The sequence below is a fragment of the Scyliorhinus canicula genome, chromosome 15, assembly GCF_902713615.1.
Source record: "Scyliorhinus canicula chromosome 15, sScyCan1.1, whole genome shotgun sequence".
Lineage (NCBI taxonomy): Eukaryota > Metazoa > Chordata > Chondrichthyes > Carcharhiniformes > Scyliorhinidae > Scyliorhinus > Scyliorhinus canicula.
This window is the reverse complement of record NC_052160.1, coordinates 146,198,739-146,224,374: the sequence shown is the minus strand read 5'-3', so window position 1 is coordinate 146,224,374 and position 25,636 is coordinate 146,198,739. Positions and strand designations below refer to the sequence as shown.

The 25,636-nt window shown below is 48.6% G+C and overlaps 1 protein-coding gene across 3 annotated transcripts in view; it reads left to right on the top strand.

Moving 5' to 3' along the window:
• LOC119978527 (xin actin-binding repeat-containing protein 2-like) overlaps positions 1–8,534 on the top strand; it is a 68,796-nt gene extending 60,262 nt beyond the window's left edge. For all 3 annotated transcript variants that reach the window (XM_038820235.1, XM_038820236.1, XM_038820237.1), the window contains exon 5: positions 7,480–8,534. In XM_038820235.1, the coding sequence (XP_038676163.1) occupies positions 7,480–7,582 (103 nt within the window). In that variant the 3' untranslated portion in view covers positions 7,583–8,534. The remainder of the gene's footprint in view (positions 1–7,479) is intronic.
• The last annotated feature ends 17,102 nt before the right edge of the window (positions 8,535–25,636 follow it).

Below are 25,636 nucleotides of genomic sequence, written 5' to 3'. Positions count from 1 at the left end.
CGCTTCGATAGTGTCAAGGGAGCGCCACTCTGCTTCGATAGTGTCGAGGGAGCGCCACTCCGCTTCGATACTGTTGAGGGAGCGCCACTCCGCTTCACTGCAGTGTTGAGGGAGCACCACTCTGCTTCATTAGTCTCGAGGGAGCGCCACTCTGCTTCGATAGTCTCGAGGGAGCGCCACTCCGCTTCGATAGTGTCGAGGGAGCGCCACTCCGCTTCGATAGTGTCGAGGGAGCGCCACTCCGCTTCGATAGTGTCGAGTGAGCGCCACTCAGCTTCACTGCAGTATTGAGGGAGCGCCACTCCGCATCGATACTGTTGAGGGAGCGCCACTCCTCTTCACTGCAGAATCGAGGAAGCGCCACTCCGCTTCAATAGTGTCGAGGGAGCGCCACTCCGCTTCAATAGTGTCGAGGGAGCGCCACTCCACTTCAATAGTGTCGAGGGAGCGCCACTCTGCTTCGATAGTGTCGAGAGAGCGCCATTCCGCTTCGATAGTGTCGAGGGAGTCCCACTCTGCTTCACTAGTGTTGAGGGTGTGCCACTCCACTTCAGTAGTGTCGAGGGAGCGCCACTCCGCTTCGATAGTGTCGAGGGAGCGCCACTCCGCTTCACTACAGTGTCGAGGCAGCGCCACTCCACTTCAATAGTGTCGAGGAAGCGCCTCTCCTCTTCGGTAGTGTCGAGGGAGCGCCACTCCGCTTTGGTAGAGTCGAGGGAGCGCCACTATGCTTCGGTAGTGTCGAGGGAGCGCCACACCACTTCGATAGTGTCGAGGGAGTGCCACTCCGCTTCGATAGTGTCGCGGGAGTGCCACTCCGCTTCACTGCAGTGTCTAGGCAGCGTCACTCCGCTTCGATAGTGTCGAGGGAGCGCCACTCCACTTCTATATTGTCGAGGGAGCGCCACTCCGCTTCGATAGTGTCGAGGGAGCGCCACTCCACTTCTATATTGTCGAGGGAGCGACAATCCGCTTCACTGCCGTGTCGAGGGAACGCCACTCCGTTTCGATAGTGTCGAGGGAGTGCCACTCCGCCTTGATAGTGTCAAGGGAGCGCCACTCCGCTTCACTGCAGTGTTGAGAGAGCGTCACTCCGCTTTGCTAGTGTCGAGGGAGCGCCACTCCGCTTTGCTAGTGTCGAGGGAGCGTCACTTCACTTCCCTGCAGTGTCGAGGGAGCGTCACTCCGCTTCACTGCAGTGTTGAAGCAGCGCCACTCCACTTCGATAGTGTCGAGGGAACGCCACTCCGCTTCAATAGTGTCGAGGGAGCGCCACACTGCTTCGATAGTGTCAAGGGGGCACCACTCCGCTTCGATAGTGTCGAGGGAGTGCCACTCCGCTTCACTGCAGTGTCGAGGGAGCGCCACTCCGCTTCGCTAGTGTCGGGGGCGCACCACTCCACTTCGATAGTGTCGAGGGAGCGCCACTCCGCTTCACTGCAGTGTCGAGGGAGCGCCACTCCACTTCGAAAGTGTTGAGGGCGCACCACACCGCTTCGATAGTGTCGAGGGAGCGCCACTCCGCTTCGATAGTGTAGAGGGAGCGCCACTCCGCTTCACTGCAGTGTCGAGGCAGCGCCACTCCACTTCGAAAGTATTGAGGGAGCGCCACTCCGCTTCGATAGTGTCGAGGGAGCGCCACACCGCTTCGATAGTGTCGAGGGAGTCCCACTCTGCTTCACTGCAGTGTCGAGGGAGCGCCACTCCGCTTCGATAGTGTCGAGGGAGCGCCACTCTGCTTCACTAGTGTCGAGGGAGCGCCACTCCGCTTCGATAGTGTCGAGGGAGTGCCACTCTGCTTCACTAGTGTCGAGGGAGCGCCACTCCTCTTCGGTAGTGTCGAGGGAGCGCCACTCCGCTTTGGTAGTGTCGAGTGAGCGCCACTATGCTTCGGTAGTGTCGAGTGAGCGCCACTATGCTTCGGTAGTGTCGAGGGAGCGCCACTCCGCTTCACTGCAGTGTCTAGGCAGCGTCACTCCGCTTCGATAGTGTCGAGGGAGCGCCACTCCATTTCTATATTGTCGAGGAGCGCCACTCCGCTTCACTGCCGTGTCGAGGGAACGCACTACTCCGTTTCGATAGTGTCGAGGGAGTGCCACTCCGCCTCGATAGTGTCAAGGGAGCGCCACTCCGCTTCCCTGCAGTGTTGAGGGAGCGTCACTCCTCTTTGCTCGTGTCGAGGGAGCGCCACTCCGCTTTGCTAGTGTCGAGGGAGCATCACTCCACTTCCCTGCAGTGTCGAGGGAGTGTCATTCCGCTTCACTGCAGTGTCTAGGCAGCGTCACTCCGCTACGATAGTGTCGAGGGAGCGCCACTCCATTTCGATAGTGTTGAGGGAGCGCCACTCCGCTTCACTGCAGTGTCGAGGGAGCGCCACTCCGCTTCGATAGTGTCGAGGGCGCGCCACTCCACTTCGATAGTGTCGAGGGAGCGCCACTCCGCTTCACTGCAGTGTCGAGGGAGCGCCACTCCGCTTCGATATAGTCGAGGGAGCGCCACTCCGCTTCGATAGCGTCGAGGGAGCGCCACTCCGCTTCGATAGCGTTGAGGGAGCGCCACTCCGCTTCGATAGTGTCGAGGGAGCGCCACTCCGCTTCGATAGTGTCGAGGGAGCGCCACTCCGCTTCACTGTAGTGTCGAGGCAGCGCCACTCTGCTTCACTGCAGTGCTGAGGGAGCGTCACTCCGCTTTGCTTATGTCGAGGGAGCGCCACTCCACTTTGCTAGTGTCGAGGGAGCATCACTCCACTTCCCTGCAGTGTCGAGGGAGAGCCACTCCGCTTCGATAGTGTCGAGGGAGCGCCACTCCGCTTCAATAGTGTTGAAGGAGTCCCACTCTGCTTCACTAGTGTTGAGGGAGCGCCACTCCGCTTCAGTAGTGTCGAGGGAGCGCCACTCCGCTTCACTGCAGTGTTGCGAGCGCGTCACTCCGCTTTGCTCGTGTCGAGGGAGCGCCACTCCGCTTTGCTAGTGTCGAGGGAGCGTCACTTCACTTCCCTGCAGTGTCGAGGGAGCGTCACTCCGCTTGACTGCAGTGTCGAAGCAGCGCCACTCCGCTTCGATAGTGTCGAGGGAATGCCACTCCGCTTCAATAGTGTCGAGGGAGCGCCACTCCGCTTCGATAGTGTCGAGGGCGCGCCACTCCACTTCACTGCAGTGTCGAGGGAGCGCCACTCCGCATCGATAGTGTCGAGGGAGCGCCACTCTGCATCGATAGTGTCGAAGGAGTGCCACTCCGCTTTGATAGTGTCGAGGGTGCGCCACTCCACTTCGATAGTGTCGAGGGAGCGCCACTCCGCTTCACTGCAGTGTCGAGGGAGCGCCACTCCGCTTCGATAGTGTCGAGGGAGTGCCACTCCGCTTCACTGCAGTGTCGAGGGAGCGCCACTCCGCTTCGATAGTGTCGAGGGAGCGCCACTCCGCTTCGATAGCGTCGAGGGAGCGCCACTCCGCTTCGATAGTGTCGAAGGAGTGCCACTCCGCCTCGATAGTGTCGAGGGAGCGCCACTCCGCTTTGATTGTGTCGAGGGAGCGCCACGTCCGCTTCGATAGTGTCGAGGGAGCGCCACTCCCGCTTCGATAGTGTCGAGGGAGCGCCACTCCGCTTCGATAGTGTTGAGGGAGTGCCACTCCGCTTTGCTAGTGTCGAGGGAGTGCCACTCCGCTTTGATCGTGTCGAGGGAGTGCTACTCCGCTTTGCTAGTGTTGAGGGAGCGCCACTCCGCTTCACTGCAGTGTCGAGGGAGCGCCACTCCGCTTTGATCGTGTCGAGGGAGTGCCACTCCGCTTTGCTAGTGTTGAGGGAGCGCCACTCCGCTTCACTGCAGTGTCGAGGGAGTGCCACTCCGCTTCGATAGTGTTGAGGGAGCGCCACTCCGCTTCGCTAGTGTCGATTTAGCGCCACTCCACTTCTATATTGTTGTGGGAGCGGCACTCCGCTTCGATAGTGTCGAGGGAGCGCCACTCCACTTCAATATTGTCAAGGGAGCGACAGTCTGCTTCACTGCCGTGTCGAAGGAGTGCCACTCCGCCTCGATAGTGTCGAGGGAGCGCCATCCGCTTTGATTGTGTCGAGGGAGCGCCACTCCGCTTCGATAGTGTTGAGGGAGCGCCACTCCGCTTCAATAGTGTCGAGGGAGCGCCACTCCGCTTCGATAGTGTCGAGGGAGCGCCACTCCGCTTTGATAGTGTCGAGGTAGCGCCCCAACGCTTCACTGCTGTGTAGAGGGAGCGCCACTCCGCTTCAGTGTAGTGTCGAGGGAGCGCCACTCCGCTTTGCTAGTGTCGAGGGAGCGTCACTCCACTTCCCTGCAGTGTCGAGGGAGCGCCACTCCGCTTCGATAGTGTTGAGGGGAGTACCATTCCACTTCACTGCAGTGTTGAGAGAGCGGCACTCCGCTTCGATAGTGTTGAGGGAGCATCACTCCGCTTCACTGCAGTGTCGAGTAAGCGCCACTCCACTTCGAAAGTGTCGAGGGAGCGCCACTCCGCCTCAGTAGTGTCGAGGGAGCGCCACTCTGCTTCGATAGTGTTGAGGGGAGTACCATTCCACTTCACTGCAGTGTTGAGAGAGCGCCACTCCGCTTCGATAGTGTCGAGGGAGCGCCACTCCACTTCGATAGTGTCGAGGGTGTGCCACTCTGCTTCACTGCAGTGTCGAGGGAGCGCCACTCCACTTCGATAGTGTCGAGGGAGCTCCGCTTCGGTAGTGTCGAGGGAGCGCCACTCCGCTTCGGTAGTGTCAAGGGAGCGCTACTCCGCTTCGATAGTGTCGAGGGAGCGCCACTCCGCTTCGATAATGTCGAGGGAGCACCACTCTGCTTCACTGCAGTGTCGAGGCAGCGCCACTCCGCTTCGATAGTGTCGAGGGAGCGCCACTCCGCTTCGATAGTGTCGAGGGAGCGCCACTCCGCTTCGCTAGTGTCGAGTGAGCGCCACTCCACTTCTATATTGTTGAGGGAGCGCCACTCCACTTCAATAGTGTCGAGGGAGCGCCACTCCACTTCGGTAGTGTCTAGGGAGCGCCATTCCGCTTCGATAGTGTTGAGGGAGTGCCACTCCTCTTCGATAGTGTCGAGGGAGCGCCACTCCGCTATGATAGTGTCGAGGGAGCGCCACTCCGCTTCACTGCTGTGTTGAGTGAGCGCCACTCTGCTTGACTGCAGTGTTGAGGGGGCATCACTCCGCTTTGTTAGTGTTGAGGGAGCGCCACTCCGCTTTGCTAGTGTCGAGGGAGTGTCACTCCACTTCACTGCAGTGTCGAGCGAGCGCCACTCCGCTTCGATAGTGTTGAGGGATCCGTCACTCCGCTTGACTGCAGTGTCGAGGCAGCGCCACTCAGCTTCGATAGTGTCGAGGGAGCGTCACTCCGCTTTGCTAGTGTCGAGGGAGTGCCACTCCGCTTCGATAGTGTTGAGGCAGCGCCACTCCGCTTCGATAGTGTTGAGGCAGCGCCACTCCGCTTCGATAGTGTTGAGGGAGCGTCACTCCGCTTTGCTAGTGTCGAGGCAGAGCCACTCAGCTTCGATAGTGTCGAGGGAGCGTCACTCCGCTTCACTGCAGTGTCGAGGCAGCGCCATTCTGCTTCGATAGTGTTGAGGCAGCGCCACTCCGCTTCGATAGTGTTGTGGGAGCATCACTCCGCTTTGCTAGTGTCAAGGGAGCGCCAGTCCGCTTCACTGAAGTATCGAGGGAGCGCCACTCCGTTTCACTGCGGTGTCGAGGCAGCGCCACTCCGTTTCACTGCGGTGTCGAGGCAGCGCCACTCCGTTTCATTGCGGTGTCGAGGCAGCGCCACTCTGCTTCGATAGTGTTGATGGAGTGTCACTCCGCTTTGCTAGTGTCGAGGGAGCGTCACTCCGCTTTGCTAGTGTCGAGGGAGCGTCACTCCGCTTTGCTAGTGTCGAGGGAGCGCCACTCCGCTTCATTGCACTGCACTCCCTCCAAAGCCAGTATATCCTTCTCAGGATCTGTTGCGCACAACTGCTTTTGGTGTGGTTTAACTAGGATATTACACAGCTAAAGCAAGACTTCTACCCCTCGTCTTCTCGTCCTTTAAATACAACGGCCAGCATTCCATTAGTTTTTTGATGATTTTTTTGTATAACCGTACCGTCATATATACTGCGTCATATATACGGCTACCAGAGCGGGTCAGAGGCTGGGAATCCTATGGCGAATAACTCGCCTCCTCACCCTGCTGTGCCTGTCCACCATCTCTAAGACACAAGTCAGGAGTGTGATGGAATACTCTCCACTTGCCTGGATGAGTGCAGCTCCAACAACACTCAAGAAGATCAACACCATCCAGGAAAAAGCAGCCCCGCTTGATTGCTCCCCCTTCCACAAACATTCAAACCCTCCACCACCGACTTACAGTGACAGCCGTGTGGACCATCTACAATATGCACTGCAGTAACTCACCAAAGTTCCTGAGACAACAGCTTCCAAACCCACGACCACTACCATCTAGAAGGACAAGGGCAGCAGATACCTGGGAACCCCACCACCTGGAGGTTCCCCTCCAAGTCACTCACCACCCTGGCTTGAAATGAAATGAAAATCACGAGTAGGCTTCAATGAAGTTACTGTGAAAAGCCCCTAGTCGCCACATTCCGGCACCTGTCCGGGGAGGCTGGTACGGGAATCGAACCGTGCTGCTGGCCTGCTTGGTCTGCTTTAAAAGCCAGCGATTTAGCCTAGTGAGCTAAACCAGCCCCTACTTGGAAATATATCGGCCGTTCCTTCACTGTCGCTGGGGCAACATCCTGGAACTCCCTCCCTAACAGCACAATGGGTGTACCTGCACTTCAAGGACTGCAGCGGTTCAAGAAGGCAGCTCACCACCACCTTCTGAAGGGCAACTAGGGATGGGCAATAAATACTGGCCTAACCAGCGACGCCCACATCCCGTAAAAAAATACCGTCATATATAACTGATAAATTACAAGTTGAATCTTCACCTGCAATGACATATGTTTGGGAAATGTGATCTAAAATGATCCAAAGTTTTAAAAAGTTGAATAAATTAACAGCAAATAATGTTTATTTCCAAGTTATTTGTGTCTGTGCATTGAGGACCAGTTACTAACAGATCAAAAGGAGCCACCAAACTTCTGGTGGCTGAGTATTTTGAGTGTAGCAAAGTAATAGTGAGATTTCTGGAAAATGATCTGATCAGAACAGTCATAACTACAAATACCCATCGAGGTTATTCAGAAACAACACTCAGCAATTGTTATCAATAAGGTTAGAATGTTGAGGTATTTGAATCTATTGGTGTTAAGAAATCTTTAGTGACTCCTTGGTATTAAAGAGAAACAGTGAAGTTTCTGAGCACAAATGAAGCAGCAGTGAAGCATTTCACAGTAACTGATGCATCCGGTCTTCTTGTGATGGTACTGAATTTGCAATTATCTTGTGGTTTTAAATCGTTACGTTTGCAAATTAACAGCTTTATGAATCTTTTATTCTTTTCCAGTTCACAGAATGCACAAGTTTCACAAACCTACGGTAGAACCTTTACTGTGCGGCCGGGGACAAAGCAGCCAATAACTGTGGTGTACCCTCCAACAACAAAGTGAAAATGTTCTGAGGAAGCATTCCTAGCATCCAACTCTCACTCAATTTATTTGAGCACATCAGCACTTGGTGACATGCACACTTTGTATTTGTGACATATTCTGAAGTGGCCTTTTGCCAGTAATCGATGGCATGTTACAGCTTGTTTATACTGTATGTGTCCTGATGTAAGACATATGCTTTTAATGAGGAAGCCTTTCTGAAGTACCTTTGCGCATTGTATACACACAAGGCCTTTAAACTTGTGCAATCCTGTAGCATGATTCTAGCACATTATCCTTAAACAGATTCACACGTTGCTGCTATGCTACTGTAATTGCAATCATGGGAGTATTAGGAATATTCATTTTTTACATCACTGTGTACACATTTTGTAAGCTTGTCATAATCAAATAAATATCCTGTAAAAATATTTAATTGTTTTTTTTATTTTGATTTATTTTCCCAATAGGTGAGAGTTACCTCATATGATGCGCCTGATCCCAAGAGGAAAAAATTAAAGTATTTTGAACTTTTTAATTAAGTTTATGATGTAAAGTAATGGTCTGTTAGAAGTTGGGGGATTTATTAAATGATTCTTATATAACCAAACTTGCCAGAAACCATCGCCTTATAATCTCTACATTTTAGAAATCACAATGAAAATATATTACCAAATGGGGGAGGGGTAAGGGGGAGGGTGCCTATATCTAATCTGCACCTTGACATGTATAATAGGTTTGACACGAAAATGAAACATTTTTATTTAAGTGGACTATTTTGGATAAATATTAAAACGTAGTGTGAATTTCGGTAAGATTGATGTATTGTACAATGTTCATAGTCTCAATGCTGTATTTTTCCATTCTGTAATATTTGCACCAAAATCTATGATAAAGATGATTTATGGTTGGCTTCTCAACAGGAAAATTTATTCTATACTTGCAGAAATAAATAAACATTAATCTTGTACAATCAATGTCATCTGTCATTGATTCAGCAGTGAATCAATTGCATGTTTCTATTAATATTTACACATGTAATTTTCCTCAATTTTTCAGTGCAGGGTATACATAGACTAGTTTACTATCAATTAAAATCTTTTTAAAAACATACTTCTTTAATAATTAAAATCACAAGCTCATGCGTGGATCGTGGCACTTCAGCAAGTTATGCATTTTGGAGTCCGTGATGTACACAGAATGATAATTTCATTTTTTTGGCCAACTGGGAGGAGAGTTTGTTTTGGAGCCAAGGAGGAGCAGATGCCACAAAACGTGCTTCCTGAGTTCTTTGTCCACTTCTAAACTGGAGTAAGCGCAGAGCTACTGATCATCTGTTCTGGGGAAATTTGCATACGTGCAGTACGGTCAGCCTAATTTGAAGGTGTACCTGCGAAGGAGACCCGAGGAGTTTGAGTGAAGGCAAGCATCCAGCAGAGGGCAGCAGAGCAGAGCTACTGATCATCTGTTCTGGGGAAATTTGCATATGTGCAGTGCGGTCAGCCTAATTTGAAGGTGTACCTGCGAAGGAGACCCTAGGAGTTTGAGTGAAGGCGAGCATCCAGCAGAGGGCAGCAGAGCAGAGCTACTGATCATCTGTTCTGGGGAAATTTGCATACGTGCAGTGCGGTCAGCCTAATTTGAAGGTGGTTTGTGGAGGGGCTGTTGTCAAGTGACAGTTAAACCCGAAACACTTCGTCAGTGTTTCCCACCCTACCTCCTCCTCTAACCAAAAAAAAATCCACGGCCGTTGGGAAGCGGGAGCAGGGGCCTGTCGTGAAGGTGAGTGAGTGCCTTTAAATTTGCTTACCTTTCAGCGGGAGCAGGGTTTGAAGGAATATCAGGTAAGCTCTTCCTTTCTTTTTCTTGTTTTTTAAATCTAGAGGTGATGTCAGGGAAGGCAGTACAATGCTCCTCCTGCAGAATGTTTGAGGTGAGGGACGCCGTCAGTGTCCCTGCTGATTTCATCTGTGGGAAGTGCACCCATCTCCAGCTCCTCAAAAACCGTGTTAGGGACCTGGAGCTTGAGCTGGATGAACTTCGGATCATTCGGGAGGCAGAGGGGGTCATAGATAGGAGCTTCAGGGAGGTAGTTACGCCAAAGAATAAAGATAGATGGGTGATGGTGAGAGGGGCTGGGGGTAAGCAGTCAGTACAGGGATCCCCTGTGGTCATTCCCCTTAGTAACAAGTATACCGTTTTGGATACTTGTGGGGGGGACGACTCACCAGGGGTAAGCCATGGGGTACGGGCCTCTGGCACGGAGTCTGTCCCTGTTGCTCAGAAGGGAAGGGGGGAAAGGAGTAGAACATTAGTAATTGGGGACTCAATAGTCAGGGGCACAGATAGGAGATTTTGTGGGAGCGAGAGAGACTCACGTTTGGTATGTTGCCTCCCAGGTGCAAGGGTACGTGATGTCTCGGATCGTGTTTTCCGGGTCATTAAGGGGGAGGCGGAGCAGCCCCAAGTCGTAGTCCACATTGGCACTAACGACATAGGTGGGAAAGGGGACAAGGATGTCAGGCAGGCCTTTAGGGAGCTAGGATGGAAGCTCAGAGCGAGAACAAACAGAGTTGTTATCTCTGGGTTGTTGCCCGTGCCACGTGATAGTGAGACGAGGAATAGGGAGAGAGAGCAATTAAACACGTGGCTACAGGGATGGTGCAGGCGGGAGGGATTCAGATTTCTGGATAACTGGGGCTCTTTCTGGGGAAGGTGGGACCTCTATAGACAGGATGGTCTACATCTGAACCTGAGGGGCACCAATATCCTGGGAGGGGGAGATTTGTTAGTGCACTTTGGGGGGGTTTGAACTAATTCAGCAGGGGCATGGGAACCTGGATTGTAGTTTTGGGGTACGGGAGATTGAGAGTATAGAGGTCAGGAGCACAGATTTGACTTCGCAGGAGGGTGCCAGTGTTCAGGTAGGTGGTTTGAAGTGTGTCTACTTCAATGCCAGGAGTATACGAAATAACATAGGGGAACTGGCAGCATGGGTTGGTACCTGGGACTTCGATGTTGTGGTCATTTCAGAGACATGGATAGAGCAGGGACAGGAAGGGTTGTTGCAGGTTCCGGGGTTTAGGTGTTTTAGGAAGCTCAGAGAAGGGGGCAAAAGAGGGGGAGGTGTGGCGCTGCTAGTCAAGGACAGTATTACAGTGGCGGAAAGGATGCTAGATGGGGACTCTTCTTCTGAGGTAGTATGGGCTGAGGTTAGAAACAGGAAAGGAGAGGTCACCCTGTTGGGAGTTTTCTATAGACCACCTAATAGTTCTAGGGATGTAGAGGAAAGGATGGCGAAGATGATTCGGGAAAAGAGCGAAAGTAACAGGGTAGTTGTTATGGGAGACTTTAACTTTCCAAATATTGACTGGAAAAGATGTAGTTCGAGTACATTAGATGGGTCGTTCTTTGTACAATGTGTGCAGGAGGGTTTCCTGACACAATATGTTGACAGGCCAACAAGAGGCGAGGCCACATTGGATTTGGTTTTGGGTAATGAACCAGGCCAGGTGTTAGATCTGGAGGTAGGTGAGCACTTTGGAGACAGTGACCACAATTCGGTGACCTTTACGTTAGTGATGGAAAGGGATAAGTATACCCCGCAGGGCAAGAGTTATAGCTGGGGGAAGGGCAATTATGATGCCATTAGACATGACTTAGGATGTGTAGGTTGGAGAAGTAGGCTGCAAGGGTTGGGCACATTGGATATGTGGAGCTTGTTCAAGGAACAACTATTGCGTGTTCTTGATAAGTACGTACCAGTCAGGCAGGGAGGAAAGGGTAGAGCGAGGGAACCGTGGTTTACCAAAGAAGTGGAATCTCTTGTTAAGAGGAAGAAGGAGGCCTATGTGAAGATGAGGCGTGAAGTTTCAGGTGGGGCGCTTGATACTTACAAGGAAGCGAGGAAGGATCTAAAGAGAGAGCTAAGACGAGCAAGGAGGGGACATGAGAAGTCTTTGGCAGGTAGGATCAAGGAAAACCCAAAAGCTTTCTATAGGTATGTCAGGAATAAAAGAATGACTAGGGTAAGAGTAGGGCCAGTCAAGGACAGTGGTGGGAAGTTGTGTGTGGAGGCTGAGGAGATAAGCGAGATACTAAATGAATACTTTTCGTCAGTATTCACTCAGGAAAAATATAATGTTGAGGAGAATGCTGAGACCCAGGCTATTAGAATAGATGGCATTGAGGTGCGTAGGGAAGAAGTGTTGGGAATTCTGGACAAGGTGAAAATAGATAAGTCCCCGGGGCCTGATGGGATTTATCCTAGGATTCTCTGCGAAGCCAGGGAAGAGATTGCTGAGCCTTTGGCTTTGATTTCTATGTCATCATTGGCTACAGGAATAGTGCCAGAGGACTGGAGGATAGCAAATGTGGTCCCTTTGTTCAAGAAGGGGAGTAGAGATAACCCCGGTAACTATAGGCCGGTGAGCCTCACGTCTGTTGTAGGTAAAGTCTTGGAGAGGATTATAAGAGATACTATTTATAATCATCTAGATAGGAATAATATGATTAGGGATAGTCAGCATGGTTTTGTGAATTGTAGGTCATGCCTCACAAACCTTATTGAGTTCTTTGAGAAGGTGACTGAACAGGTAGACGAGGGTAGAGCAGTTGATGTGGTGTATATGGATTTCAGTAAAGCGTTTGATAAGGTTCCCCACGGTCGTCTATTGCAGAAAATACGGAGGCTGGGGATTGAGGGTGATTTAGAGATGGAGATCAGAAATTGGCTAGTTGAAAGAAGACAGAGGGTCGTGGTTGATGGGAAATGTTCAGAATGGAGTTCAGTTACGAGTGGCGTACCACAAGGATCTGTTCTGGGGCCGTTGCTGTTTGTCATTTTTATAAATGATCTAGAGGAGGGCGCAGAAGGTTGGGTGAGTAAATTTGCAGACGACACTAAAGTCGGTGGAGTTGTAGACAGTGTGGAAGGATGTTGCAGGTTACAGAGGAACATAGATAAGCTGCAGAGCTGGGCTGAGAGGTGGCAAATGGAGTTTAATGTAGAGAAGTGTGAGGTGATTCACTTTGGAAAGAATAACAGGAATGTGGAATATTTGGCTAATGGTAAAATTCTTGGTACAGTAGTCCCCCTTTATAACGCGGGTGTTGGGGTCCAAGACAGCCACCCGCGTTGCATCCGAGCCGCGGATATCCACGATGGGGGTTTTAAATTTATTTTAAAATCTATGCTAGCGCTTCCCATTGAGAGTCTACGGGGGGCGGGGGGAGAGGTCAGACCCCCGTAGACTCACAATGGGAAGCGCTAGCATAGATTTTTAAATAAATTTAAAACCCCCATCGTGGATCTAATTAAAACAGTGTCAATTTCAGCGGCCGGAGAGGGAAGCTGCTCTCTCACTGAAGCAATCAGCCGGCCACTGAAATTGACACTGCCCGCTGCTCTCTCCCTCCAATCAGCACCCCAGCAGCCACAGCCTGTACCTCAGCAGCCACGGCCTGTACCCCAGCAGCCACGGCCTGTACCCCAGCAGCCACGGCCTGCACCCCAGCAGCCACGGCCTGCACCCCAGCAGCCACGGCCTGTACCCCAGCAGCCACAGCCTGAACCCCAGCAGCCACAGCCTGAAGCCCAGCAGCCACGGCCTGCACCCCAGCAGCCACGGCCTGTACCCCAGCAGCCACGGCCTGAACCCCAGCAGCCACAGCCTGAACCCCAGCTACAGAGGGGAGGGGCGATGTGAGACCATGCTGGTCTTGCAGAGGCCCGTATGACCTCCTCCTGTGTTCTCTGCTCTCTCCCTCCAATCAGCCGGCAGTGTCAATTTCAGCGGCCAGCTCACTTTGATCCGGAGCTGCTCTCTCACTGAAACAATCAGCCGGCCGCTGAAATTGACACTGCCCGCTGCTCTCTCCCTCCAATCCAACTTTTAAGTTTTAATGTTTCTGATTGGAGGGAGAGAGCAGCCGGCAGTGTCAATTTCAGCGGCCGGCTGATTGTTTCAGTGAGAGAGCAGCTTCCCTCTCCGGATCAAAGTGAGCCGGCCGCTGAAATTGACACAACTGACAGTTGGGGTCCATAAGCCCCCCCGCGGTATAACGGGGGACTACTGTAGTGTGGATGAGCAGAGGGATCTCGGTGTCCATGTACATAGATCCCTGAAAGTTGCCACCCAGGTTGATAGGGTTGTGAAGAAGGCCTATGGTGTGTTGGCCTTTATTGGTAGAGGGATTGAGTTCTGGAGCCATGAGGTCATGTTGCAGCTGTACAAAACGCTGGTACGGCCGCATTTGGAGTATTGCGTACAGTTCTGGTCGCCTCATTATAGGAAGGACGTGGAAGCTTTGGAACGGGTGCAGAGGAGATTTACCAGGATTGTGCCTGGTATGGAGGGAAAACCTTATGAGGAAAGGCTGATGGACTTGAGGTTGTTTTCGTTAGAGAGAAGAAGGTTAAGAGGTGACTTAATAGAGGCATACAAAATGATCAGAGGGTTAGATAGGGTGGACAGTGAGAGCCTTCTCCCGCGGATGGAGGTGGCTAGCATGAGGGGACATAGCCTTAAATTGAGGGGTAATAGATATAGGACAGACGTCAGAGGTAGGTTTTGTACGCAAAGAGTGGTGAGGCCGTGGAATGCCCTACCTGCAACAGTAGTGAACTCGCCAACATTGAGGGTATTTAAAAGTTTATTGGATAAGCATATGGATGATAATGGCATAGTGTAGGTTAGATGGCCTTTAGTTTTTGACTTCCCATGTCGGTGCAACATCGTGGGCCGAAGGGCCTGTACTGCGCTGTATCGTTCTATGTTCTATGTTCTATCCGGATGCTTGTTCATGTTCAGCGTAATGAGGTACAGCGAATTTAATAATCTTATAATATACTGTATTATTGTCACAAGTAGGCTTACATCAACACAGCAATGAAGTTACTGTGAAAATTCCCTAGTCGCCACATTCCGGCGCCTGTTCGGGTACACAGAGGGAGAATTCAGAATGTCCAATTCACCTAACAGCACGTCTTTCAGGACTTGTGGGAGGAAACAGGAGCACACGGAGGAAACCCACACAGACACGGGGAGAACGTGCAGACTCCGCACAGACAGTGACCCAAGCCGGGAATCAAACCTGGGACCCTGGTGCTGTGAAGCAGCAGTGCTAACCACTGTGCTACCGTGAGAATCTCAATCATTACAACATAGGAGGCCATTTGGCCCATTGTGTCTGCTCTTATGACGGTGCCATTTTCCTGTCTTTTACCTTGCATTATTTTTTCTATTGAAATTATCGTCTAATGCCTCGATTGAATCTACCTCTGCCACACTTCCACTCAACGCATTCCAGACCCAAACTACTTGTTTTTGCAAATCACTTTAAATCTGTGCCCTCTTGTTGTTGACCCTTTTGCGAACAGGAACAGGTTGTACCTCCCAACTCGGTCCAGCCCCTCGGGATTTTGAACATCTCTATCAAACGGATGAACCAGTCGTTCTATTTCAGCTCTAGGTAAGGGGCGCAGTCCACACATTCTGCTGCCCAGCCAACCCCCTAGTTAAAACCCATGCTTTGGAGATAAATAAGAGTAACATTTGTTATTTATTGCTCCAATTTTTTTCCTCCAACTTCTCAGGATTGCTTTTCCTCAATGCCCTCAGTAAAATTGGGTTGGATTAAATTTCCTGCGGATCACAGCTCAGCATGTGGGCAAACAAGCCAATTGTCAAACTATTCACAATTATCACTATTCTCTGGAATTGTTTAACCATTTTCCAACTATAATTTGGCGGTGCCCTACAATACTCCCAAAAAAGTGGAATTTTGAAATTAGGTTATGACTCAACTCGACAATGTTCAAATGTGGTGGTAGTAATTTTATTGGATATTTGCCCTTCAAAATTGGAATTACAATCTCAGCTAGAGATCACATCACTGGCACTCCTGCAAAGGTGACTAACTCCAAGTTACTCATGAGTTCCTAGACCCCAGCTGCAAAATCCAATCTGAATAACATGGGTCCCTAATACAACTTCTGTTCATTGTTTTTACAGCAGCTGTTTTTGTGTCATGTGTCAATGGCTGTTAGTTCCTCATAACCTTAGTCTTTCCGTCTGCCCCAAGTCATTTAAAAACTGTGTTTCAAAATTAATTCCTTTAAAGTTATAAAGCGAACATAGAACACTACAGCGCAGTACGGGCCCTTCGGCCCTCGATGTTGCGCCGACCTGTGAAACCATCTGAAGCCTATCTGACCTACACTATTCCATTTTCATCCATATGTCTATCCAGTGACCACTTAAATGCCCTTAAAGTTGGCGAGTCTACTACTGTTGCAGGCAGGGCGTTCCACACCCCTACTACTCTCTGAGTAAAGAAACTGCCTCTGACATCTGTCCTATATCTACCACCCCTCAATTTAAAGCTATGTCCCCTCGTGTTGGTCATCACCATCCGAGGAAAGAGACTCTCACTGTCCACCCTATCTAACCCTCTGACTATCTTATATGTCTCTATTAAGTCACCTCTCAGCCTTCTCCTCTCTAACGAAAACAACCTCAAGTCCCTGAGCCTTTCCTCGTAAGACCTTCCCTCCATACCAGGCAACATCCTAGTAAATCTCCTCTGAACCCTTTCCAAAGCTTCCACATCCTTCCTATAATGTGGTGACCAGAACTGCACGCAGTACTCCAGGTGCGGCCGCACCAGAGTTATGTACAGCTGCAGCATGACCTTTGGACTCCGAAACTCAATCCCCCTGCTGATAAAGGCTAGCACACCATATGCCGCCTTAACAGCCCTATTAACCTGGGTGGCAACTTTCAGGGATTTATGTACCTGGATGCCGAGATCTCTCTGTTCATTTACACTACCAAGAATCTTGCCATTAGCCCAGTACTCTGCATTCCTGTTACTCCTTCCAAAGTGAACCACCTCACACTTTTCCACATTAAACTCCATCTGCCACCTCTCAGCCCAGCTCTGCAGCTTATCTATGTCCCTCTGTATCCTATAACATCCTTCAGCACTATCCACAACTCCACCGACCTTCGTGTCATCTGCAAATTTATTAACCCATCCTTCTACACCCTCTTCCAGGTCATTTATAAAAATGACAAACAGCAGAGGCCCCAAAACAGATCCTTGCGGTACACCACTAGTAACTGAACTCCAGGATGAACATTTGCCATCAACCACCACCCTCTGTCTTCTTTCAGCTAGCCAATTACTGATCCAAACTGCTAAATCACCTTCAATCCCATACTTCCTTATTTTCTGCAATAGCCTACCATGGGGAAACTTATCAAACGCCTTACTGAAATCCATATACACCACATCAACCGCTTTACCCTGATCCACCTGTTTGGTCACCTTCTCAAAAAACTCAATAAGGTTTGTGAGGCATGACCTACCCTTCACAAAACCGTGTTGACTATCGCTAATCAACTTGTTCTTTTCAAGATGATTATAAACCCTATCTCTTATAACCTTTTCCAACATTTTACCCACAACCGAAGTAAGGCTCACAGGTCTATAATTACCAGGGTTGTCTCTACTCCCCTTCTTGAACAAGGGGACAACATTTGCTATCCTCCAGTCTTCCGGCACTATTCCTGTCGACAAAGACGACATAAAGATCAAGGACAAAGGCTCTGCAATCTCCTCCCTGGCTTCCCAGAGAATCCTAGGATAAATCCCATCTGGCCCAGGGGACTTATCTATTTTGACATTTTCCAAAATTGCTAACACCTCCTCCTTTTGAACCTCAATTCCATCTAGCCTGGTCGACTGAACCTGAGTGTTCTCCTCGACAACATTGTCTTTCTCCAGTGTAAACACTGACGAAAAATATCCATTTAACGCTTCCCCTATCTCCTCTGATTCCACACACAACTTTCCACTACTATCCTTGATTGGCCCTAATCTTACTCTAGTCATTCTTTTGTTCCTGATATACCTATAGAAAGCCTTAGGGTTTTCCTTGATCCTATCCGCCAACGACTTTTCGTGTCCTCTCCTCGCTCTTCTTAACTCTCCCTTTAGGTCCTTCCTGGCTAACTTGTAACTCTCAAGTGCCCTAACTGAGCCTTCATGTCTCATCCTAACATAAGCCTTCTTCTTCCTCTTGACAAGTGCTTCAACTTCCTTAGTAAACCACGGTTCCCTTGCTCGACAACTTCCTCCCTGCCTGACAGGTACATACTTATCAAGGACACGCAGTAGCTGTTCCTTGAAAAAGCTCCACATTTCGATTGTACCCATCCCCTGCAGTTTCCTTCCCCATCCTATACATCCTAAATCTTGCCGAATAGCATCATAATTGCCTTTCCCCCAGCTATAATTCTTGCCTTGCGGTATATACCTATCCCTGCCCATTGCTAAAGTAAACATAACCGAGTTGTGATCACTATCACCAAAGTGCTCACCTACATCTAAATCTAACACCTGGCCGGGTTCATTACCCAGTACCAAATCCAATGTGGCCTCGCCCCTTGTTGGCCTGTCTACATACTGTGTCAGAAAACCATCCTGCACACACTGTACAAAAACTGACCCATCTATAGTACTCGAACTATAGTATTTCCAGTCAATATTTGGAAAGTTAAAGTCCCCCATAACAACTACCCTGTTACTCTCGCTCCTGTCGAGAATCATCTTTGCAATCCTTTCCTCTACATCTCTGGAACTATTCGGAGGTCTATAGACAACTCCCAACAGGGTGACCTCTCCTCTCCTGTTCCTAACCTCGGCCCATACTACCTCAGTAGACGAGTCCTCAAACATCCTTTCTACCACCGTAATACTTTCCTTGATTAACAATGCCACCCCCCCCCCCCCCCCCCCCCCCTCTTTTACCATCTTCTCTGTTCTTACAGAAACATCTAAATCCTGGAACCTGCAACAACCATTCCTGTCCCTGCTCTACCCATGTCTCCGAAATCGCCACAACATCGAGATCCCAGGTACCAACCCATGCTGCAAGCTCACCCACCTTATTCCGGATGCTCCTGGCGTTGAAGTAGACACACTTCAAACCAGCGTCTTGCTTGCCGGTGCCCTCTTTCGAACTTTTAACCCTATCCCTGACCTCACTACTCTCAACATCCTGTACACTGGGACTATAATTTACGTTCCCATCCCCCTAAATTGTAGTCCCAGTCAGGAAAGAGAAAGAGCATTTTGCCCTGTCCTTTTATATGGGTAGCCCCCTTGTGGTGATGTCACCTCTGTGTGTGTCTTGAATGCCCGTTGGTCATCTCCTATCTAACGCTCAGAGTGGACTGCAAAAACCAATTCAAATTCAAATTGAACCCAATTCATGGTCTCCACAAGAGAGACGTACAAAATCCAAGCTGACAAGAAAATGCATTGCACCTCACCTTGGGCTCGATCTGACGCTTGAGTATTTTAACCCTGCAACACTTTATGCTGTGTTCATTATGGCTAAAATACTGCTTTTGAATATTTGGCATGCCTGAGCTCACTGCCCAGGGGAGATACTTTGCAAGTCTGTAATTATCGAAGCCAACAGTACATCGCGCACAACCCAAATGGGTTATTATAAATACAATGTGACTTCCATAAATCAACATGCAATTGTTAATTTTTTCCTTCTGTGTGAATCTTTGGCAGTTCTGATGGAACTGGTTGATCTGTCAATCAAATTAATAATGATGATGAAGTCTTACAACACCAGGTTAAAGTCCAACAGGTTTGTTTCGAATCACTAGCTTTCAGAATTTCCTCAAGTGAATGAAGTGGTGGGTTCCAGAAACACATATATGTATATATATAGACAAATTCAATGATGCAAGATGATACTTTGAATGTGCGTCTTTGCAGGTAATTAAGACTTTACAGGTCCAGACAGTGCGACTGGAGAGAAGGATAATCACCGGTTAAAGAGGTGTGAATTGACTCAAGTCAGGACAGTTGGTAGGATTTTGCAAGCCCAGGCCAGATGGTGGGGGGTGAATGTAATGCGAGATGAATCCAAGGTCCCGGTTGAGGCCGTACTCATGTGTGGGGAACTTGGCTAAATTAATAATGTGCGCCGTAAATCTTAGATTTACTTGTGGTTAAAATGCAACTTGATGTTTCTGGACTGACTCCTGACCAGCCGCTGCAAGCTCACGTTTCTCAACCCAATCTCCAAACACAACAGTCTCTGCCCAGGTCTTGTCGGTCCGTCTGCCTCCAAAGTAGCTCTTCGATTCCGGCCCCGGGTCACTGTCTGTGTGGAGTTTGCACATTCTCCCCCTGTCTGTGTGGGTCTCACCCCTGTTGTGTTCTGCTTCTTGACGTAGCACAAGCTGCTTCCTTGATGCATGCTCTGACAAAGGAAGGTTCAGACTTGGAGAGCTTTAACACATATATTGAACAGTTAACTATTCTCCTACTTCAGTTCTACTCTCTTGCTAATCTAACTATAGTAACTATATCTAACTAACCAGTCTGCTCTAATCCATGTGGTGGGTGTGATGCTCTGATCTGCCCCTGTCTCTCTGAGTGTCGCCTATGGAAAGAGCATGTTTGTCCTGTCCTTTTATATGGGTAGCCCCCTTGTGGTGATGTCAGCTGTGTGTGTGTCTTGAATGCCCGTTGGTCATCTCCTATCTTACTGGCCCATTGGTTGAATGTCTGTGTGTCATGATGTCTCTGGTGCCTCTAGTATTTATCTAGTCTAAGTGTACTTACATTAACCCATTGTGTATTTACAGTGTCCTAGCGTATCTACATTAACCCCTTGTGTAATTACATCGATGCATATCACCACAACCCAGAGATGTGGAGGGTAGGTGGTTTCAGGGGTGGCGACAAGCAGAGATCGAGCAGTTTGGGGACCTGTTAGCTGGGGGGCAGATTTGCGAGTTTAGAAGACCTGGAGGAGGAATATGACCTGCACAGCGGGGCGGGTTCCGCTACTTACAGGTCCAGGACTTTGTGAGGAAGCAGGGCAGTCCTTTCTCGATCTGCTGCCCCTGGGACTATAGGATAAGGTGCTATCGAGGGAAGGAGTGGGGGAGGGTGTGTCCGAGATCTACAAAAAGCCAATGGACTGGGAGGGAGAAATGGGAAGTGGAACTGGGGTGGGGAGCTGGCGGGGGGGGGGGAAATGGAGAATGAGTTGTGGGACGTGGCTCTGAGGAGGGTTAATGCGTGAAGCTCAGCCTTATCCAGTTTAAGGTAGTTTACAGGCGCACATGACAGTGGGCAGGGTGAGCAGGTTCTTTGAGTAGAGGACACATGTAGGCGGTGCACGGGAAGGCCCGCGATTCACGTCCACATGTTTTGGGCATGTTCGAAACTGAAGGGGTTCTGGCAGCGGGTCGCGGACGTAATGTCCGAGAGGGTGAGGGTGGCCCCAAGTCCAGAAGTGGCGATATTAGGTGTGTTGTAAGACCCGAGAGTCCAGGAGGCGAGAGAAGCTGAGGCTCCTGTTTGTTGTTGTTCTTTTATCGAGACGGCACCAACTCCCTGAAAGGGTACCCTCCCCTCCACCCTATCCCCGTAACCCCACTAAGGGGCAATTTATCATGGCCAATCCACCTAACCGGCACATCTCCGGACAGTGGGAGGAAACCGGAGCACCCGGAGGAAACCCACGCAGACACGGGGAGAAAGCGCAAACTCCACACAGACAGTGACCCAAGGCTGGAATTGAACCCGGTCCCTGGTGCTGTGAACCACTGTGCCACCGTGTCGCCACCCCGTCACAAACAAAAATCTTGGGAGTTCAGACTATATCTCAATATCATTCACTTTACCCCGATATCATCCGAAGCCCTGCCTATATCAACCATATTTTGAATTTGAATCACACATATATATCTCCTAAATGATCATGCAGAGTGTCACATTCATTTACTTACACTATAACAGTCTAAACTCCCTCAAATGTTTGAGAAGCTAGTTTACTGTACAGATTAAATCCAAAACAAGATGGTCATATAACAGGCAGTGAGCAAGACCATCCCAGTTAAAGATCACAGCCTCTTATCAGCTGTTGCAAGTTAGCAGAGGAGTTTGCACATATTAATAATCAACGTTGGAAGGCAGTTCTAGTTTGACAGGAGCTGATTTATTTTGTGAACCTGGTGTATAGAAGTAGTGCCGCTCCTCCACAACACTGCCCTATGGTCAGCCTGTTGCCTTGGTTACAATTGGCATTCCGTATCTGGTGGGGAGAGTGAGCTCACAGCTGCTGGCTTTATTTTTAAACTTCAGGTCACTTGGAGATGGAATACTGCCAGGTGCATGAAATGGATTCTACATTCCACACACACTGGGCAAACATTCAATAATACATTTATTGCCACATATATTGTGCACAATAGAATTATTTCCAAATTTAAATTACCGGCTCTGATGACACTGATTCAGTATCGTCAGAGAGCTATCAACCTTTATTTATGACATAAATACAGCTGACGGACTCAAATCATTTTGTCATTAAATTGATCGAAACACGGCCTTCTTCAGTAAAAGGTTATTATTAAACAGTTTCCCATTTTAGCAATCAACTTCAGTTTTTCCCATTTTCGATTACAGTAAAACCATATCACATTGTACAATTAATTCAAAAATATCAACATAATAATCGTTATTATTTTCATAAGTAGTCTTACATTAACCTTGCACTGAAGTTACTGTGAAATTGGCGCCTGTTCGGGTACACTGAGGGAGAATTCAGAATGTCCAATTCACCTAACAAGCACCTCTTTCGGGTTTATTCTAAAGTTTTGATAGTATGATTTACATCGACATTTCTCAAAACTGTCAGTTTTGTCTTTACAATATCATTCCTTTTACCTTAGTAAATAACCAAAATAGATGCCAATCCTTTATTAATTCAACTTGGTTTAAATCCCTTGACGGAACACAATCAGTCAGTAATGAATTACCAGCTGCAGCAAAGTTTTGAAATTATACGGGTTTCCTGAATTCGGAATTCAGGTGGCTGTTTGCTGAATTTCATGATAACACTTTGCACAACATGGTTTTACTGCAGATTATTGTCAACATGGCAATCATGATAATTATCAGCAACGTGCACATTTATTTTTGAATATTTTAATTATCTCAATTACTTTTTAATCTCTGTTAACCCAGATGATGTGTATACAAAGTCAGCAAAACAATATGGAGGCTGTGAGTGATTCTGCGAGTTGTTTATTGGACCGGTTTCAGGAACCAGAAGATGGAGCGTTCACCCGATAACGGGGCTAGGTGAAGACTCGCTCCACAGCACCATCTTCAGGTTTCCGCAGTCTGACTCAACATCAATATTTAAATAAAAGTGGATCAGTTTCTCTGTACACAGCACGATTCACATCAAATAATGCCAATAAGGCAGAAAAGGAATCAGCCCAGGAGGCTCTTGGATAACTCAATGATTTAAAACTGCATCGTCAGATGTGGTAAATCCCACCTCGAGTCAGGAGACTGCTCCAGACACTTCAGCAAATCGCCTCGGCTGAGTATTCAGTGTACTGCTGAGAAAAAGCTACAATGTTGGGGAACAATTTGTTTAATCGCTCATCTAAAAGACAACGTCAATTTTGCATCCACATATAAGAGCTTGGTTCCTAGCCTTTTGGCTAAGATCAAGCGTCTGATCAAGCCCGTGATGAGATAAGACAGAATGACATGACTTCGACTGCTTGGATCTTGTACGTCTCTCTTTTGGAGGCCGTGAGTTTTGTTTTTTGGACCAAGCTATAAAATGTCCACTCTTGAGCATTGGCTTTGAAACTTTAAGAAGAGAATCAAAATTTAAAAAAATAAAATAACTCGGTGTTGTTCAAGAGACGTGGAGTTCTGCTGCGCCCGACCACATTCTGTCCCTCAACAAACACCAATAAGACACATTAACTGTTCATTTAGCTCATGGCTTTGTGTGATCTTACTATTTGCAAAATTGGCTTTAATACTTCAAATAAATTTATTTGACAAAGCATTTTTGCAATGTCCCAGGGATATGAAATCTGGAATCTAAATAGATATCTTCTTGCCTGTCACCCAGAGAAGAGTGCTTTGGTGGGATAACTAATTGGAAAGGGCACAGCTAGATGACCCTTAATAAATTTCCCCCTTAAGCTGTTCCAATTCAATAACAAGATCCCATAAACAAGAAACCTCTTTTCAAAGGTGTGGCCCAGCACACAGCACTCAAGACCTGGATTAGATGCTTTTGTGTCCTTTCCAAAACAGGTTTGAATTTCTTCCAGGAAACATTTATTTCTATTCAAGTTATCAAGCAGTCTGGAAACATTTGAGACATTTGATTTTAAAATATGTCACTAATAATAATAGCTTGTCACAAGTAGGCTTCAATGAAGTTACTGTGAAAAGCCCCTAGTCGCCACATTCCAGCGCCTGTTCGGGGAGGCCAGTACGGGAATTGAACCACGCTGCTGGCCTTGTTCTGCATTGCAAGCCAGCTATTTGTCCCACTGTGCTAAACCAGCCCCTCTAGGTCCCTAATGCTCATCCAGAGAATTCTATCCTAACCCATCAATGCTGTTGTAGTCAGGGTCAGTTAGATCAAGTTCCTTCCACTTCAGTGATGTCATTGTGTGGGTGGAGCTGGGCTGTGGCTCTGAGTTTTACCTTTGCCTTGAGTTTTACCTGGTTTTGTTCTGCACAGGGTGAAAGAAGGTTTTTTTCTTCGTCTGCATTTTAAAAGCTGTTTCCAGACTGCTTGATAACTTGAATAGAAATAAATGTTTCCTGGAAGAAATTCAAACCCGTTTTAGAAAGGACACAAAAGCATCTAATCCAGGTCTTGAGTGCTGTGTGCTGGGCCACACCTTTGAAAAGAGGTTTCTTGTTTATGGGATCTTGTTATTGAATTGGAACAGTTTAAGGGGGAAATGTATTAAGGGTTATACATAGAGTACTGTAGCTGTGTGGGGTATTTATGTTTGTAGTTTATAAAAATGTTAACTAAAAGTGCTTCAGGCCTCTGTTGAATAACACCTGAAAGGCAGGTCCTTATGTTCATCTTAACCAAAATCAATTAACAGTTGTAGGTCAGGTGAACTCCATGATATACTTTGGAGTTTTCCTAGCCCATAACACCCATCAAGTTCTTCTTCCCCCACCTCCTTCCTGTCTCAAAGTACAGTTTCCCCGACCCCCTTAGAGTGTGCAGGTTCAAGGAACAAAAAGAAAGCCAAAGTTAAGAGTTCTTGATTGTCTCTTGTTGCTTCTTTCCAAGTCCATCCTTTTGAACTGTTCACTTCCTCCGCATGTCAAAATAATGTTCTTTGCTGTTAAACGTGACCCATAGTTTTTTTTAAATTCATTCATGGGATGTGGGCATCGCTGGCTGGGCCAGCATTTATTACCCAGAGTCAACCACATTGCTGTGGGTCTGGAGTCACATGTAGGCCAGACCAGGTAAGGATGCCAATTACCTTCGCTAAAGAACATTAGTGAACCAGATGGGTTTTTACGACAAACAGCAATGGTTTCATGGTCATCATTAGACTTATAATTCCAGATATTTTATTGAGTTTAAATTTCACCATCTCCCCTAGTGGAATTTGAACTCGAGTCCCCAGAGTCTCTGGATTATTAGTCCAGTGACAATTCTACTACACCACTGCCTTCCACTGGGGGTCTCGCCAGGTACAATATGCCAAACTGCACCTTATTTTTAAATAGTGCTGATTTGGCCGTGTTAAACTCCGCTCGCCCCTTGGCCAGGTCGGCTCCGATTTCCTGGTAGATGGCACCTGCTCTTCACCCAGTTAAAAACCCACTCCTTGTCTTGGAACTTATGCAGTTTTGCGATTATCGCCAGTGATGGTTCCCCTGACTTGGGCTTTTGTGGGGGCGACCTGTGGGCCCCGTCCATTTCAGGGGGCTTGGCAAAGCCTTTCTCCTCAACCAGTTACCTTTTTTTTGTTACAAATTTAGAGTACCCAATTCATTTTTTCCAATCCACTTAACCTGCCCATTCTTGGGTTGTGGGGGTGAAACCCACGTAAACACGGGGAGAATGTGCAAACTTCACACGGACAGTGACCCAGAGCCAGGATCGAACCTGGGACCTCGGCGCCGTGAGGCAGCAGTGCTAACAATTGCGCCACCATGTTGCCCTCC